This window comes from Girardinichthys multiradiatus, chromosome 21, assembly GCF_021462225.1.
Source record: "Girardinichthys multiradiatus isolate DD_20200921_A chromosome 21, DD_fGirMul_XY1, whole genome shotgun sequence".
In the NCBI taxonomy this organism is placed as follows: domain Eukaryota; kingdom Metazoa; phylum Chordata; class Actinopteri; order Cyprinodontiformes; family Goodeidae; genus Girardinichthys; species Girardinichthys multiradiatus.
In genome coordinates, this window is record NC_061813.1 from 29391007 (window position 1) to 29410202 (window position 19196).

Below are 19196 nucleotides of genomic sequence, written 5' to 3' on the forward strand. Positions count from 1 at the left end.
ATTAATAGCACATATCTTTAGGACCGTGAGAAGTTTGCTAAACAACATTAGTAAACTAACAGCATCATGATGATACAAGGAACACAGCATGTCAGGAACAAAGAGATGTCTAAAGCAGGGTAAGGAAATAAAACAATATCCTGAGCTGTCACAAAGCACTGTTCGATCCATTACCTCAGAACAGAAAGAGTATGGCACAACTGTAAACCTGTCAAAACATGGCCGACCAGCTAAACTGACAGGCCAGGCAAAGATAGTATTAATAAGAGAAACAGCCATGAGGAACATGGTAACTTTAGAGGAGCTGTAGATATCCACTATAGATATCCACATCCAAAGTATTGATACTTTTGCAAAACACAGGAAACAAATTTGATTAAAGAATCTCATTAATGCTGTTTGGCATTTTAATCTTGCTTTAGAGTTTGTTGGATTTATTACATTTTCTAGGAATGTAATTGTTATTAACAGGGATATTCTTTAGTGAAAAGACTTTATTATTTGATATATTCAGATCTATTGATCAAATGCAATCAACAACAGGATTACAAACAGGAACAAATAGAGCAAGATGCACTCCCAAAACAGTACTTTTAAACTTTTATATCTACCAAGTGATGACATTTGTTGTAATTAATTATTAGAAATATGTTTAATATCAAAACTTTATTTATTAATTCAATTAAACACCAAGTGATGTGTTAATTCCTTTCAGTGAGTTAATTTACTATCCATGCTTTCTGGTCTGAAAAACAGAACTGATTGTTAGCAGAACAGGAACAATGCAGGTGGAGGACTCAGGGCTTTGCTCCAAGATGGATCAACAGAACAGACAAGTTGCAGAAAAAAGGTTGATGCAAATGAAAAATACAAGCAGCCCCAGGCTTTTGTAGAAAGCAAGAAACATAATGTCCTGTTGATACGTTCTGAGGAGGGAAGTAGCTGTTTTCATTTCCCCAAAAAAAGTTAGTTAACTACATGAACAATCGAGGTCCCTCTGTATTATTGTGGCAACTGAATTCCAACCTATATAATCTCCGCGCATGTGGTAACAATACGTTTCCATAAAACCATGAGTGTCATGGTTTTGTTTTAAAAAAATAAAAATTAAACTTGTTAAACTAAGTTGTTTCCTCTCTGACTAACATTAATTCTGCTGTTTCACTACAACAATGTGTCATGTTTGCTTTCTTCCTCCCTCCAGCATCATGACTACTCTCTTATATTTTCAGACACAACTGACAGGATAAAACTGAAAATGTCCAATCTTACCAATTGCAAAAACTCAATATAAAGATGTGTGCATTATAAAAACCTTCATTATAAAGACAGTATAGTATTATTATTATAATACTATAGTATAGTATAGTATAGTATAGTACTATAGTATTATAACATATTCAGTTTCTATGTTAAAAGGTCCACATCAAACCTATAGCATTACAAATAGTTTTCTGCTCTGTGTTAGTGATTTCAGGCTGTTTCGGGTTCTTTCACAGTCTCTGCAAGCTGAACAAGGACATCTGAGTTGTCAGCAGTGGGTGGGTGCTCAGACAGATTTTTTTGTGCATCCACTGGTTGGTCTGAAGATTTTGGCTCTGTTGGAGCATCATCTCCAGTCTTTCCCGTTTCCAACTCCCTGCTGTTGCTCTCCTGTTTGTCCTCCATCTTTTGAGCAGAAGCTGTAGCAACAGCCTCTGCAAAAGGATATTTCCTTGTGAAAAAAACAATCATGATGTGTTCGCAGTGGTCAGATGATTTATGTATGCGAACCGCTCACCTTTTTGTTTTGGGGTTTTTCTTCCTGTGACAGAGGTTTTCATTTTTTCTTTTGGAGTATTTGGGTCAAAAATCACATTTCCTTCTGCATCAGTCCAGTAAGAGGTCACCCCCAAGTCAGGCGTCCCCTCTGTGATCTCAAGCTGGAGGAAAACCAAATGAGGTAAGACATTTTCATGTAGCTACTGAAGCTCTGCAGAACTCATTAAATTGATCGATCAGCATACTTACCCATTCACTAAGTTCAGACCTGTCAGTGACGACCAAAATGTTCATTTCATTAATCTGAATGCATCCTTTGTCAATAAAGGGCGCACTGACTCAACAGCAATTTTTTTTTATACCAACTTGTCTTGAAAAGCTTGCTGCAATTCATTAATGAGGAGGTCTGGCCATTCCAGTCTGCCTTTGTCATCCTTGCACACTGATTTAAATTGTGTAACTTGTGAATAAATAAAGGGATGGCTCAGATGTTTTGCTGCGGTCATTCAGATTACGAGTAAACACCTTTGTAGGAGGAGCTGGATTAAAAGGAAAATAGAGATTCACATGCTCAGAAGAACTTTGATCATGTGACCTATCCCTTATGTGATGTCAACATAGACATTCATGCTTGAAAGCGTAGTCATGGTCCACCTGATTCCTGCATACAGGCAGAAACTAAAGCTCTGCAAACCTGTTGTGAGGACGTCAAGGAAGTGGAGCAGTGAGGCTGTGGAGAATCTCCAGGCGTGTTTAGGCTGTACAGACTGGGATGTGTTCAGGACTACTACCAACAGTCTGGACGAGTACACAGAGGCTGTGACTTCCTACATCAGCTTCTGTGAGGACAGCTGTGTACCATCATGCAGGGTGAGTTACAACAACGACAAACCCTGGTTCACAGCTAAACTCAGAAGGTTAAGACTGGATAAGGAAGAGGCCTTCAGGAGTGGGGACAAAGACATATACAGAGAGGCAAAGTACAAGTTTGGCAAGGCAGTGAAAGAGGCCAAACGACTGTACTCTGAGAAGCTCCAAAACCAGTTCTCAGCCAACGACTCTGCGTCTGTCTGGAAAGGGCTCAAGCAAATCACCAACTACAAGCCGAAAGCCCCCCACTCCATCAACGACCGACGCCTCGCCAACGACCTGCCGCTTTGAAAGACAAAGGGACAGTCCTGCAACCATCCCCCATGACACCCCCCAACAGCTGCAGCCACAATCCACCACCCCCACCTCCCCAACCTCAAGAGGGGCCTTGGCACCTCCAACCCCCACCCTGAAGTTCCCCCCCACCAGCCCCCTACCCATGCCGAGGACGGCTCTTTCCAGGAGAGGGACGTCAACAAACTCTTCAGGAGACAGAACCCCCGGAAAGCTGCTGGACCGGATTCTGTCTCACCAGCCAGCCTGAAGCACTGCGCTGATCAGCTGTCTCCAGTCTTCACAGACATTTTTAACACCTCACCGGAGACATATCATGTGCCAGCCTGCTTCAAGTCCTCCACCATCGTCCCTGTTCCCAAGAAGCCAAGGACCACAGGGCTTAATGACTTCAGACCTGTCGCCCTGACCTCTGTGGTGATGAAGTCCTTTGAGTGCCTTGTGCTCTCACACCTAAAAGACATCACCGACCCCCTGCTGGACCCCCTGCAGTTTGCCTACAGAGCCAACAGGTCTGTAGATGATGCAGTCAACCTAGCCCTTCACTTCATCCTCCGGCACCTGGACTCCACAGGAACCTATGCCAGGATCCTGTTTGTGGATTTCAGCTCTGCCTTCAACACCATCGTCCCAGTTCTGCTACAGGAGAAGCTCTCCCAGCTGAGTGTGCCCGACTCCACCTGCAGGTGGATCACTGACTTCCTGTCTGACAGGAAGCAGCGCGTGAGGCTGGGGAAGCACGTCTCTGACTCCCTGACCATCAGCACCGGTTCCCCCCAAGGCTGTGTTCTCTCTCCTCTGCTCTTCTCCCTGTACACCAACAGCTGCACCTCCAGTCACCAGTCTGTCAAGCTTCTGAAGTTTGCGGACGACACCACCCTGATCGGACTCATCTCTGATGGTGACGAGTCCGCGTACAGATGGGAGGTGGACCATCTGTTGGACTGGTGCAGCCAGAACAACCTTGAGCTCAACGCTCTAAAGACAGTGGAGATGGTTGTGGACTTCAGGCAGAACCCAGCCCCACCTGCCCCCATCACCCTCTGTGACTCCACAATTGACACTGTGGAATCTTTCCGCTTCCTGGGAACCATCATGTCCCAGGATCTCAAGTGGGAGCCAAACATCAGCTCCCTCATCAAGAAAGCCCAGCAGAGGATGTTCTTCCTGCGGCAGCTGAATAAATTCAACCTGCCAAAGACTATGATGGTGCACTTCTACACAGCCATCATTGAGTCCATCCTCACCTCCTCCATCACCATCTGGTACACCGCTGCTACAGCCAAGGATAAGGGCAGGCTGCAGCGTGTCATTCGGTCTGCTGAGAAGGTGATTGGCTGCAGTCTACTGTCGCTCCAGGAACTGTACACCTCCAGGACCCTGAAGCGGGCAGGGAAGATTCTGGCTGATCCCTCCCACCCCGGCCACAGACTCTTTGAGACTCTCCCCTCTGGCAGGAGGCTGCGGTCCATCCGGACCGAAACCTCACGCCACAAGAACAGTTTTTTCCCATCTGCCACCAGCCTTGTTAACAAAGTCCGGAAACCACCCTGACACTCTCCCTTTCCCCCACACCCCCCCTTTTTTGCTGACAGGACACCTGTAACCTGTAACTCTATGCGTTACATTAACGCTCAGCTTGGACTCCTGCTTTACTTGCACTGCCATACTTGCACAATGATCACCTGCACTGTTGTATTGCTCTTGCATCTTATACTGCTCTATATTTACTCTCTCACTTAAAACTGTGCACATATATTTATATTATATTGTAGATATGTTTATACTGTTTAATTTGTATTGTATTGCACCAACTACGCCAAAACAAATTCCTTGTATGTCCAAAAACGTACTTGGCAATAAAGCTTTTCTGATTCTGATTCTGATTCTGATTTTGGAAGGGTGGATATTATAACAATCAAACCCCAAGTTGCAACAAGCTGAATGAAAGTACTGTCTGTTGGACGCTGTTTCATAGATCATAAACCATACTGATCAAACTAGATATTTGCCTACATTGGATAAAAAAGACATAAACTTGTTTTTCTTGCTATCCGACATTAATTCTGACTGAACATTCTGTGTTGCCATTTTAGTTAATTCCTTTGTGTATTAGTTTCTTAATTTGTTCTCGTGTTCTTTGTTAATTTAGAATTATTTCAGTAAGACATCTGTTAGATTTTCCCCTGAGGTTTCTGTGCTAACCTGTTTGGCTCCTCTGTGTCAGTTATTTAGTGTCGGGGTCTGTGAGTTTACTGTGTTTGTGTTGCCTGCTATTTACTCTGCTTGGTCACTAGATGGTGGTGGAGCTCACAGAGGCAGAGGGGGCAGGTGCTTCGCATTTCACTGATTACCTGAAGGTGTATTTAGACTGGAAGCTGCCAGCACTTCGACACTTGAGTATTATCCACCAGTGGTAACAGGCTCTCGCCAGACTCTAGCTCTAGTTTTGTTTTCTTGTTTCCTCTTGTGTGCTGAGTAACTTTAGTGTGTCCTCCTCCTCAGATTGCTCCAGACCTGGTTGAGTTCAAGCTGATCTCCAGACTCTTCTTAAAGAGTGTTTCCAGACTTCTGGATAAGGATTCAAGTCTCCAGTTATTTCCTCTGGATCAAGTTCAAGCTGGCAGCTTCCTGGCTCTTCGACCACCTGGATCAAATCATAAGCGAACCCTGTCCACCCTCCAACAAACTCTCACGCAGGTACCTCCAACCTGGGCTCCACACCATCAATCCACTCTCTGTGATCAGAGCTCCTAAGGATCTACCTTCACAGAACTTCTCCTGCGTTGTGCTCTCCAACCCCGCATCTCTCATCCCTCTGGCAGTTCATCTTCCTTCCCCAGTAAGCCCTAGTCTAACCAAGATTACTAAACCGTTTATTTCCTCTGGTCTCATCCTTTTCTCATATTTTGTGCAGTTGGTGAATTACCGGTCCCGGATCCCTAACACATTTCACTCCCGTGATAATAAATCTTTTAAACATACTGTTTATTCTCCCGAGTGGTATTCTGCATGTGGGTCAGATCTATAACAAACATTATGACAGAATATTCAGGCCAACAAGACCCAGCTGAAGCACCTAGGAGATCTTAGTCTGAACATTCATCACAAATTCTAGCTCATGATTCCTCTCTCCATTCCCTTGCAGAGCAGTAGACACAGACCAACGTTCATCTTAATCAAATCGCCTGTATGCTCCAACACACTCTGACCAGCCAAAATTCCACTGCAGGAGAGGCCGCCAAAGTCTCCCCGGCCTCGCAGCAGCTTCCTCACTCGCGTGACGTCACTTCCGGTGAAGTGGGTGATTGTCGGGGTTTTCTTCTCCAATGTTCGCTTGTTTTCAATCGCTCCCCACAATCCTTCCCACATGACAATGTAAAAATTTCTTATATTCTGGGTTTACTGACTGGCAAGGTTTTAAGATGGGCCGAAGCCCATTTCCCCGACTGTAATCAGTTTGGATGTTCATTTGATGATTTTGTACAGGAGTTTAAACAGACATTCTCAGCAGAAACAGATCAAACTAACCCAGCTTGCCACTTGTGGTGTCTTAGACAGGGAAATAGATCTGTAGCAGAATTTTCTATTGATTTTTGCACAACTGTGCACTTAAGACTGCTTTCTTTCAGTCCCTGAATGAATCTCTAAAAGATGAGTTAGTTTTGCTGGACAAAACTAAGACACTTAATGAATTGATTGCTTTAGCTATTAGGGTTGATAACTGCTTGAGAGAAAGAATGAGGTTCCGAGTAGAGAGAACCACTGAGGGATCTCAGGTTTCATTTAACGCCCCACCTTCCACCAGGTCTCTTTCTAGGGCAGCAGTTTCCGACTCAGAACCTATGTAGGTTGGGTGCACCCGCCTCTCTCCTGAGGAGAGACAAAGACGTAGGTGGGAGAACCAGTGTTTATAATGTGGCTCTCCAGATCATTTCATAGCCTTATGCCCTCATTGTCCAGTGCGGCCAAAAGACAGGGTCCGCCGGTCGTAGTGGGGAGACCGACGGACCAACACGTTCCCTTCAGACCCCCCAGACCCGTTCTTCCTTCCTTTATTGTTTTCAACCAACACATCCTAAATCTGTCAGCCCTTATTGATTCTGGTAGTGAGCAGAATCTAATCGATCAGGAACTTGTAGATCGAGCTAAGATAGAGGTGGAACCCCTTCCCTCACCACGCTTAGTTTCCGCCCTAGATGGTCAGAGGTTACATAAGATTTCACACTGTACTAAACCATTAGAGCTCTTTCTTTCTGGTAATCATAGGGAAAACATTTAGTTCTTTGTGTTCCCTATTGCCCAGACCCCTTTAGTTTTAGCTTTCTCGTGGTTACAAAGACACAATCCGCATTTAAATTGGTCAGAGTGTCGAGTCATGGTCCACCCATTGTCTCTCTTCCTGTCTCCAGTCAGCTGTCTTTCAAAGCCCCCCTGAATTAAAGGACATTGATAATGATAACCCAGATCTCTCAAAGGTCCCCACTGAGTATCACGATATGAGACAGGTTTTTAGTAAGGCCAAGGCCTCGTTCCTGCCACCTCACATACCGTATGATTGTCCTATTGATCTCCACCCAGGGGCCCCACTCCCGTCCAGCCGACTCTATAATATTTCTCGACCTGAGAGCCAAACTATGGAGAAATACATTAATGAGTCTCTGTCTGCAGGAATAATTCGGCACCCCTCATCCCCTTAGGAGCAGGTTTTTTCTTCGTGGGGAAAAAAGATGGGTAACTGTGTCCCTGTATAGATTATAGGGGTTTAAACCAGATCTCCATCAAGAACAAGTACCCTTCCTCTCATTTCCTCTGCTTTTGAACCGGTACATGGCTCTACTATTTTCACTAAGCTAGAGATTTTCTGAACATTTTTGTTTTTGTTTACTTGGATGACATTTTGATTTATTCCAACAACATGGAGGAACACCGTCGTCATGTCCGCCTAGTACTTCAACGGTGTATTTAGACTGGAAGCTGCCCTGTCAGATTGTTCCAGACCTGGATGAGTTCAAGCTGATCTCCAGACTCTTCTTAAAGAGTGTTTCCTGACTTCTGGATAATGCTTCAAGTCTCCAGTTATTTCCTCCGGATCAAGTTCAAGCTGGCAGCTTCCTGGCTCTTCGACCACCTGGATCAAATCATAAGCGAACCCTGTCCACCCTCCAACAAACTCTCACGCAGGTACCTCCAACCTGGGCTCCACACCATCAATCCATTCTCCGTGATCAGAGCTCCTAAGGACTTACCTTCACAGAACTTCTCCTGCATTGTGCTCTCCAACCCCGGATCTCTCATCCCTCTGGCGGTTCATCTTCCTTCCCCAGTAAGCCCTAGTCTAACCAAGATTACTAAACATTTCCTCTGGTCTCAGCCTTTTCTCATCTTTGTGCAGTTGGTGAATTACCGGTCCCGGATCCCGGATCCCTAACACATTTCACTCCCTTGAAAATAAATCTTTTAAACGTACTGCTTATTCTCCCGAGTGGTATTCTGCATGTGGGTCAGATCTATAACAAACATTATGATATTTAGTCTCTCCCTTAGTTTCACTGACTTATTTCTGCCTCAGCTGCTACGGATCTGCTGTGGTTGATATTCCGGTTTTCTTGTCATTCTCAAACCCTGTCTCTGTAAACTCTAATTCCCATTGTTCTCTGCTGAATCCATCCGATGTTGCTATTCTGTCCAGTTCTCTGTGCGTGCTCCATGCTCTTTTCTCCTTGTGGCTGCCTGTAAGTTTTGTATTGTTAATAAATTATTTCAACTCAGCATGCTGCTTCCAAGGTCCAGTCTGCGTTTTGGTCCAGCTCCTACCTCACAAGACTTGACAGAACCAGACTTATGGAGGTCCACAATTCTCTTCCTAATATATGATAGGTTTTTCCCATGATGCCAAACAAGGAAATTATGTGTTTGAGGTGTTGCCTTAAAATATATCTAATAGTTTGCATGTGTCTGTGTTGCTATCTTTGTTCCCATGTCTCTCTTGAAAAACAGATTTTAATTTCAAGGAGATGTTTTTACTGGTATAAATAAATGCTTTGCAAGTGTTACCTTAAATCTTATGAAGCCATGACATAATCACCAGGCCTTTCCCAAGGCATTGTAATTTTAGTGTAACTTTTGACTTTAGAGAAAGGCTCTCAAGTTTTCTCTCCAATTATTCTAATATTTAACATATAGTAATAAATTGGCAAATCCTACCCGACCTAAAAAGGTTCAAGTTCAGTCTGATTTACTGTCAGACAGTGAGAAATAAATTATACAGTTTATGTAAATATCTGGCTTCAGCTGTAACAAATAACGTCAATTTGTTGATATTTTACAGAAAAGTTGAGATAGAGGTTTTAAATTCAATCTAACAGGGTCAGTGCTGCAATGTAAGAATTTTAGCATCAAATTTTTTAACTCTAGTGGCCATCAGTGGTATTGGATGTTCCAGAATATTCAGATATTGGTGCAAAGTTGATGGTTGTGTTCCCTGAAACCCTGAACACTTTTGGTCCACCAAACATGAATTAGTACTCAGGCATTATTATCCTGTTATGTTGATGAAAGAACATGAATAATCAATGAAACCTGCTGACATAAATGTTGCTTGTTTAACATTGTGGAAACAAACTACGTTCTTAATTTTATATCGTTTTTTTTGCGTAACTCCTGATTTTGTTTCAGCTTCTCTAGCTCTACTACAACAAATAAAGTTTTACTGCAGGGTGAGGATGACTGGTCTCCATGCTGGTGGTAGATCTGCAGTTTCTCCAGCTCTACAGAAACTGTGACTACGAAACGGAGAAGTGAGCTGAAAGGAGAGTGTGGAGTGAGAGAGGTCAGAGGTGGAGTGGTGGAACCAAAGTGAGATGACTCATAAAGGAAAGGGTGCAGGAACTGGGGATGTACATGCTGATATTTATTAGTTTAATCAGGAAACGGGAACAGGAAGTGGAGCGATAACCACTGTCATCAGCAATTACAGTGACTGTGATGGGTTTGAAATGACAGCAGTGAAAAACATCAAAAGAAATGTGCAAACATAGAATATTTACTAGAGACAGTGGGACAAAGTGATGTCAGGGTGTCACATTTAAAGGGGCAGTGAATACAATAAATCCCAAACATAAATCTAATGAAATCACTCATGTTTTAATACATTTGCTACTGATTTTATTTACATCCAAAGCACACCAACAAATATAACCTGATGTTCAAATGGGGCCTGAAGTATTACTATAATTATGTAAGGCTTACATTTCTTGATCCGAAGCTCAAAGTTTCCTGCCCCTGGATTTTGTTAAAACAATTAAAGAACAAACAAAAGATGCATAATTTAACCAATGTCTTGGTCTTTATATTATGGGGAAACAATCACTAAACTGAAGAACTGCTGTCTGTATCAATTGTCTAATAATTTATGATGGGATTTAGGAAAACAAACAGGAAATCTTTGTTTTGTTATTCGATGGTAAAATTCTTTAAATTATTATGACTTGATACAAGTCCACGTTGATGAACACATAGTTATACCCATTTTTAATTTGATCTGCTAACATTCATGCATCACATTCGGATGCTATTCGAGGGATTACCTGCACTGACTTTATCCTAATTAAAATCTGTTCCAAAGTAACCATGACCAGGTACCAAAAAGGGGGGCCATGACACTTTTTGTACAATACTCCATATCACATCATAAATGTGGCCCCAGCAATGTGTCAGTTACTTGCTTAAGGCAGCAAATTTTAAATAGTTTGAAGCTTAAAGTTATGTAATATTGAGAATTTGAGGAATAGCTAAAATACACTTCTCATTTATTTTTTTTAACTTGGTGATCAGTTAAGTCCACTAAATCTGTAGCAAATGTAAAAAGATGAATGTTTTAATAGACACATTAAATAACGTTTTCAGCATCCAAGCATTTGATTCAAGCAGTTTAGCAGTTTTCATTCTTCTGTTAAGTGATGTTTTATTCATTCTTCTAAAACTAATGCTTTCTTCTGCATGCTACAATTTTACACAAATGGAAATTGCACCAGTAATTATTGGATTTGGTAGAATGTCAAAAATGACCGTATTTATTCAGATTTGTTAGTCTTAAACCAAATGTGGAGATCAATTGGGCGTTTTTTCTTTTTTCTCAAAACTGCTGGTAGTTTCAAGTTCAGTGTCAGCACCTTTCAACTTTCTTTTATACTCAACGCAAAACGTCAAACACATCCTCAAGCTCTTTTCATCCTTCCAGTGCACCCCATTTACAGGTATTTACGATAAGACTTGGACCGCTTTTACTTTTTCTTGGCGCCCGCTTCCTCTGGGATGAACACACTTACGGTGAAGTCGCCGCTCTCTGTGCCGAACTTGTTCTTCACCAGGATGCTGTACTTGCCAGAGTCTGACGTGTTCACGCCAGTGATGGTGAAGCTGGCAAACTTGCCAGACTCAAACTTCAGGATGCAGTGCTCATCGGAGGTGATCTCCCTGTCGTTCTTTAGCCAGGTGACCTCTGGCACTGGGTTGCCCGAAATGTTGCAGGTGAGATTGAGAGCCTGAGGTAAAAAAATGTCCAAACATACCAACAATAACACCTCATATAATCACACACAGAGGGGATGGAGACAATTTGGCACTTTACTTTCCATACTGCTTCCTTACCTTGCCCTCCTGTATAGTCACTACATCAGGCAGGCCTCCTGCCACTCGAGCACGATCTTAAAGAGAGAAAAAGTAGAATTTTATTTAAAGTGCACATTCTTTTCAACTTAAAATGTATTTCATATTGAAATCTGTGCATAAATGTAACCACAATGCTGAGAAAACACATTGTATATATCATTATCTCAAAATAATGCTCATTTTGCAGTGATACACAGAACACGTCTTTACTTTGCGATAACGTCTCATATATCTCATTATCTCAAGATGAAGTCTGTTTTTTAAGTAAATGTGGTTTATTCTATCATTAATCATCAAAATGAGAAACTTTCCATTCTGTTCAAGCATTTAGAACTTCATGACTTTGATGATGAGGTAAAACTTACTTCTCTCTGCAATAGCTGCAGCTCTGAGGATACAAAAACAAAACAATAAATTAAATCAAAGACCAAAGCCTTAAGATAGAATTGTGTATTTTACTTCAACAAAATCTGAAAAACTCAAAAAATGTCACTGCTGAGGTTGTGTGTAAAGTTTTTCTCACAATGAAACGCATAATGAGAATATGGATCACATTGAAAGCCCTTATCAGTCCTACTCAGGCGTTTATTATGTGAAACATTTATGCATTATTATAGTCTACACTTGAAGTCAGCGCTGCTGGTGAAGATGTGTAAAAAGCCTTAAAACACTTGTCTTTTATTGCAATCAAACTTTAATTTGACGGCATCTGGGGTAAAAGGCCCAAAAGAACAAATAATAGTATTAAAAAATAAATTTTAATAAAAATTTAATCACAAGTGTCCCTTTTTGGGACTTCTGACAATCCGCATTTCTTTAAATTATTACTTTTTTGAGTTGCTCACAGGGTTTATGAACCTTTAATAAGTAACCCATGACTTACTGTTTTCCAAGGTTATAAATAAGACACTAAGCAGAAGCCCAAAATGGGAAAGACCACATAACATGCCATTCAGAAAAGTAGCATGGATCAATGCGAACTCTGCTTCCTGAATGCCACCACCGAGGTTAACTTTCATCCAAACAAAAAACATAAATTTTCTGATTTCTCCTTGGTCGCCATCTCCTGTAATCAAATGACAGGAGCTCAGGTCAATGTGTTTTTTTTGCTGCTGTGTCACATTAGCTTAAGGGTCTGATATGATGTGCCAGAAGAGATGCCAGAAAAGAGGCTCCTTTTCATCTTGGACAGAACAGTACAGGAAAAGGCACGGAATGTAATGCTTTTTGTGGTTAATTCTTTCTAAAGGTGTGGCAAAGGTGGTAGGGGTTCCTCCTGTAACCGGTGGGTTGCCAGTTCAAATCCCCGCACCATTCATCTCAGTCGTGTCCATGGGCAAGACGCTTCATCCACTTTGCCTGCTGATGGTGGTCAGTGGGCCTGGTGGCCCGATTGTATCGATTGCTAAATGCTCTACATTAACAAGGTGCTTAAGATGTGTGGGGTTTAAAACTGTGGGGTTACACAATGGTTAGCAGGAACTTACTTGAGTCTCTGGAATTCAGCAAAAGCATCATCAAATGCTAAAAGAGGAAACAACAAGCGAAATTAAAGTCTGGAATCAAAGCTGAGTACAGCTCAGGTTTAGTCAAAGCTTGAAGAAATCACCTTGACCAGAGAGTTCCACGGTTCTCCTGAGGCCGCCCTTTCCATCGTGAAACTCTATGGCGTATTTGCCCATGTCTTTCTCTGTGGGCTCTGTGATCTGAAGCCACAGCTGTTCTCCGACCACTCCACTCTTTATACGGTCGGAGAAGGAGATCGCTGAATCCCTGTTGAAGAGACAAATCACTGGCCGATTTGTGAAATGAAAACACAAACAAGCAAGAACTCACAGACCTAGTTCACTACTGGTGTGCTTATGACGTATATATCTGCTAGATTACAACTAGAGCAACAGAAACCATCTTTTTTTCAGAGCAGGTTTTCTATTAAACTCACTTGTAGTGCCACGTGACTTGGAGCAAGTCATTGTAGATACTGACAAATGTGTAGATTCGGATTCCCTCATCGGTGCTTGTGATCTTCAGTGGAGTGGAGGTATTAGCTAAAATAGTTGACAACAAAATATTTATTTTAACAGTTGTTTTTTTTTAACAAATACTAATCAAGATGAAGAAAAGATATTTCTTCTCACCAATAAAGCTGAAAACTTCATTCATCAAGTCTTTGAAACCTGAAAAGGCAAAAATTGTCATTTAATTTTCACCACATGCTGTGTTTACGGACTGACTGATAAAATTACCTTGATCTGTCAGATTCAGTGTGGATGTGTCCTTTCCCCTCTCATCCTTGAGGACAACCTCATACACACCAGCATCCTTTCTAGAAATCTGACAAGGATACAGGAAAGTAAAATGAATGCAAATGGATCTCCGATGGCATGCAGAAGCCCTGAGTTTGTAGCAATCAGAAAACGTACACGGTAAGAAATTCATGTTTAATTCCAAATTTAAAAAGCACACAAACATCTTCAGGTACAAAAGAAAAGAAGCATTTGGGTGGTCTGCTACCTCTACTAGCTTAATTAGTATCAACCATCATAGTGGAGGTTCAATTATTTCTGTTGATCAATACGTTCGAATGACATTTGAGAGAAATACATACATATGTTACATTTGTTTTAAATCATAATATATTTCTAGTAACAAAACTACATATGTAAAAGTATGATAATTCTTTTTTTTTTTTTTGCTTTAACTACTGCATTAATGTTAACATATCTAAGATAAGTTATACACTTGGTATTATAATGATGAAATGAGGAACATTTCATGGAACATGGAGTCCTGTGATGCATGTGAGTGTTTTCTAAGATGCCCCTACTGTTTGGCATAGTGTGTTTATTGGTGTGCAACTGCAGAAATTCGTTTTTGCATCATGTCTTGTTTTGGGTTTTTTTCATACCTAATAATGGCCTGACCGTCTTGGACTGAAAGTTCAAGGCTCTATACAGTTAATATATCAACCAAGTGGTTAAATAATTATTTGCTAAATTAACCAGAAAACAAGTCTAACTACCCTGCCATGTGAGCCACTCAAAGCATTTAGCATACTGAGCTGAGTAAATCTTCATCACCGCAGACTGGGCATCTGCATATGTGTACCATGAGATAAAGAAACATTATTATTGAGTTACTGCCATGACATGTGCATAGCATTTACTTAAATTTCATAGCAGTGAAGTGTCCTGGATTTAGACACATGTCACAATATTTTTTGACTGGTCCAAAAAGGAAAGTAGAAATCTTGTTAAGCTGGGGATCACATACGAAAGCTAAGGTATCAGACACATAAAAAGGTAATGCTGGACTGGCTTTTCATAATAGTGTGACAGGGATATAAGACATATATTCATAAAATATAAAATATCCATATATGTTTTTGGAATACCAACATAAAGAGGTTTTTTAAAGCATGAGTGGCATCAGTACTAGGATATTCTCATGAACACAACATATCACATTTTACTCACGTGTCTTCTTTCGTTTCTCACCTGGGCAATCTCCAGTTTGAGAACTCCCTCTGCAAAGCCAAGATGCTCGTCCGCTTTGATCTGATGTCCGTCTTTGTGCCACAGAGCCGAGGTATCCTTCTTCATGTTGCCAACCTGAGATGAAACCCAGCGGAGGGGTATTTTCAGTCTTGAAGTATTCAGAAAAGTGTATAGGGAGCAGAATGTATTTTGTTTAGACCAAGACTCACCTTGCACTTTAGTATCACACAGCAATCTGGTGTTACCTCCCAACTCAAGCCCTCAATAAAGTGAGGACCTGAGACACAGGTAAACAGCAGTTATTTCTCACTGACAGTTGATAACAAGAGATGTTTTAGTATAATCTGAAACTAAACAGCTCTTTGTTGTTTTCTGACACCTTTGAATAAAGTGGAGCTCACCCTTTCAAAATAGTGGTTTCTCTATGTAATTATGTTGACATTACCTTGCTTTCTGAACCATTCCTTTCTCTGGAACTCTGATTCCTTCTGCAGCTCCTTGAACACTTAAATGTAAAGCGTTAACAACAAGTCAGAGTCTTTGGTTTAAAACATGTATTTATTCCAATAATGTAATCTGGGAAGTAATGCTGAATTATGGTTATTGCAGCAAATATTTTTTATTTTTTTTTATCAGGGGCATTAATATGAACTGATTTCTATAACAGGAGGCCATATGAGTTTTGTTTTAAATTTTGACTGTCTTTTTTGAAGCCAAACTCCATAAAATTGATTTTGTAATGCTCATCCGTATAGACAAATGCAAAATAAATGTAAACGTTTTTCACAAAGAAATCTGTTTAGAATAAAGTTATTATGGGATACAGTAGTTAATTTTTTTGCACATTCAACTTAAAAAACAAGACTGTTCCTTTTCAAAAGGTAAAGTTTTATTTATTTTTTTTGTCTCTGATTTGAGAAACCTTTTTCTGCCCCCTAGTGGCGAAACACTACCGAAGCGTACAAATAATGTTTTTTAAGTGGGGGAAAAAATGTAACATACAAATATATTTTACAATAAGTACAGGAAACGCAAATTGGCAACCCTGGCTTTGATACTTTATACGACACTCTTTTTCAATAAGACAGTAATTTTCCCCGATGACATTTCACAAGGTTGTTGCAAACAGAGAGAGGTGTCTTTAACCATTTCTTTTTGCACAGTGTCTCTAGATCATTCAGAGTCCTGGGTCCTCTCTGGTGCTGTCTTGTTTTCAGCTCACTCACAGGATTTAGGTCTAGAGACTGGGATGGCCATGGAGGAAAACCGATTTTGTGTCGGATTCTGTGTTGACTTGGCTATATGCTTAAGATCATTATCCCACTGGAGGAGCTAAAAATGACCCACTATCATTTTCAAGCACAGGCCACCAGATTTTAATGCAAAATCTCCTGGTATTTTCTAATGGAGGTCTTGATGCATTGCACCTGAACAAATTTCCCAGGGCCTTTGCAAAAAAGACACTGGCCCCAGTTGGCCCCTGTCTAGAACCGCCCATGACTCTTTGGGGCAGTTACCTCCCTTAACATCCTTTTCACTGTTTGGCGTGGCAAGGTAAATTTGGTTACTCTTCTATTTTGTGAACTTTACTTAGATCAGTACACATCTAAATGACTTTAATGGCATGTCTTCTTGTCTTTCCCCTTTTGAAGAGCCAAGTTTATTTATAAGCAGTTTAAAAACAGCACAACTGACTAAAGGGTCACTAACAGGAGAAGGCCTCTATGTCACAGCATATTTATACCCTTGGGATGCAGGACGTTATGGACTAATTAGACCTTCAATTAAAAATCCATTCAAAAAAAGCTTCATTTGCATTCACTTTATAATAACCTTGTAAGGGTGACAATAATTGTGGCACCAGTGAAACAAATATTCCTTGTCTTTTCCCCTACTAAATAAATGTAAAGACTGGATTTTTGTATTATTTTTTTTTCATTTATGTTATCTTGCTGCAGTAAAAGATCATTTTAATTAAATTTTTTCACATTGTCAACGGGGGCACTAAAAGCTTTGACAGTTACTGTGAGACTGTGTAACAGGTTTCACAGGGCAGATATAACATGTCGGTATATTTTGATACATTTCAACATTTATCTTGCATATTTCTAACTGGACAAGTGAGAGATAAACGATTTTACCACAAGATAAACATGTAACTTTTAACATGTAATGGAATGTTACATGTTCAACCATAAATAATACATATTACTGAAAATCTTTGAAATATAGTTGTTAACAGATGTCTTTTTCAATTTGTTTGACAGAACGTACCGTCGCCTATCAGCACCAAGCTGGACTGGTTTGTAGCTTTCCCGTCCTTCAACTGGAAGGTGTAAGTCCCCTCATCTGCAGGAGTCAGAGACTCCATGAGCATCTCAATCACACCGGTGTTCTTGTCAAAGTTCATTTTGTATTTCTGTAAAACAAAAAACCAAGAAAATGAGCAGTCAGTAATTTTCCATGAAAAAAACTAAAGTTGAAGGTTTTTATTCAGTCTCATTGACCTCTCCCTGGGAAAGAATGTTATCGTTGAAAACGTAATCCACTTTGCCGTTAGCTGACATGTGCTCTGCTTGCAGCCAGAAGCGCACTTTGCCCTTCTCCTGCAGCTCCACGGCCAAATCCGATTTCAGTGGAATAACTGGTGTGGAGGGAAAATACAGACTCATCTTAGAAGAAATGAACAGAAACAAAGTACAAGTCCTGTCTCTGAGAAATATGGAAGTACTTACTCGGGAATTTGTGGTCGTGACTGACCTCCAGCAGCCTCTTCAGGTCTGAGGAACAACAGAAGATTGTGATTGTAATGGGTGCTTAACCTGTTTTTCTTGTTGTTTTACTAAAAGAAAAAGTTCCCACCTTCCTCTGAGAGAGTGTAGCTGGATGAAGCACCATCAGTGTGGGTGACGAGGCATGAGTAAACACCGACGTCGTCCTCCCCAGGACTGTTGAAAACCATTTGGGACCTGAACAGGAACAAAAACATTAACACAAAGATTGTTTTGGCATTTGGATAGTCTCACGCACGAATGTACAATGATGTCAGCTTCTTATTATTATCAGAATACATGAGGGCTTTATTGATGCAAACAGGCATAGAATATTGAAACATTTGTAATTAATTTGTTGGGTAAAGGCAGCATCCTCTACTTTTGGTGGCACCATGGTAAAGCCTTCAAATAAAGTGATTTTTTTTATGGTAGCAGCGAGATCTCACACTGAAACTTAATGAAGAAATCTAATTTAATTAGTAATCCAGGAAAGGACTTTCTAAGGTTGAAATGCCGGACTTGTACAGGAATGGTTCAGAAAGTGTTCTCACCTTCTCTGTAACAGGGTTTGGCAGCTGTGCAGCTGATGACAAGTCATAATTAAACAGAGATATGAAAACACATTATTTTCTGTAACCTACCATCAGGGAAACAGCTTAGAAGGTCCAGAAGAATCAGGTTCCTAAATAGCACATATCCTCAGCAAGCTTGGTTTCCTTTAGAGTCGTTTCAATCCACAGCACAAATTCAACTAACTGCATTTGTTTATGTAGTTGTATATTTTTTGATGATTTCTTTGTTTGTTGTAAAATGTGTTTTTTTTTTTTTTGTCTGTTTTGAGGATCACATCAAACCAAATTCCAGGTGATATTTATCGTTTGACTTCAGGACTTTATCTAGGATGAAAATATCACCATTTACTGTAGCCACCCTTCAAAATGGGAAGGACAAAATGACATGCCATCCAAGTTACGCAGATGTGGGTTTATAAAGGAAACATGCATAGACTTCATCATATCTACATTCAGAGCAAAAATTAAAAAGCTGAACACAGTTAAAACTGAGAAGAAAGGATGCATGAAGATCAAGCACACACAGTGAGCAGGATGGTGAGGGAGGAAGGGAGCGGCATCATGAGGTCACCAAGCCACCATAACAACCATCAGGTGCTATCTAGTTTCCTACTAGTTATTTGGGTGCTGCCATTAAAAAGCCTTTTCTGTCCTTCCATTACAATGCAAGCAGTTTATGAAGCACAACTGATATGTTTGCTTTGTTCAGATAAGAATAATATTGAGCTTTTTAACAACAAACACAGTTGGGCATG

General features: G+C 40.7%; 1 protein-coding gene across 1 annotated transcript in view; it reads right to left on the bottom strand.

Moving 5' to 3' along the window:
• Positions 1 to 9817: 9817 nt before the first annotated feature.
• Positions 9818 to 19196, bottom strand: part of myom1b (myomesin 1b) — a 33739-nt gene continuing 24360 nt past the window's right edge. Inside the window, exons 24-38 of the mRNA XM_047349803.1 lie at positions 17958 to 18064; positions 17831 to 17875; positions 17603 to 17739; positions 17370 to 17514; positions 15541 to 15600; positions 15305 to 15372; positions 15096 to 15209; positions 13845 to 13932; positions 13737 to 13775; positions 13541 to 13646; positions 13208 to 13371; positions 13086 to 13122; positions 11964 to 11986; positions 11578 to 11633; positions 9818 to 11471 (exon numbers count right to left, since the gene is read on the bottom strand). Coding sequence (XP_047205759.1) covers positions 11211 to 11471; positions 11578 to 11633; positions 11964 to 11986; positions 13086 to 13122; positions 13208 to 13371; positions 13541 to 13646; positions 13737 to 13775; positions 13845 to 13932; positions 15096 to 15209; positions 15305 to 15372; positions 15541 to 15600; positions 17370 to 17514; positions 17603 to 17739; positions 17831 to 17875; positions 17958 to 18064 — 1450 coding nt within the window. The 3' untranslated portion in view covers positions 9818 to 11210. The remainder of the gene's footprint in view (positions 11472 to 11577; positions 11634 to 11963; positions 11987 to 13085; positions 13123 to 13207; positions 13372 to 13540; positions 13647 to 13736; positions 13776 to 13844; positions 13933 to 15095; positions 15210 to 15304; positions 15373 to 15540; positions 15601 to 17369; positions 17515 to 17602; positions 17740 to 17830; positions 17876 to 17957; positions 18065 to 19196) is intronic.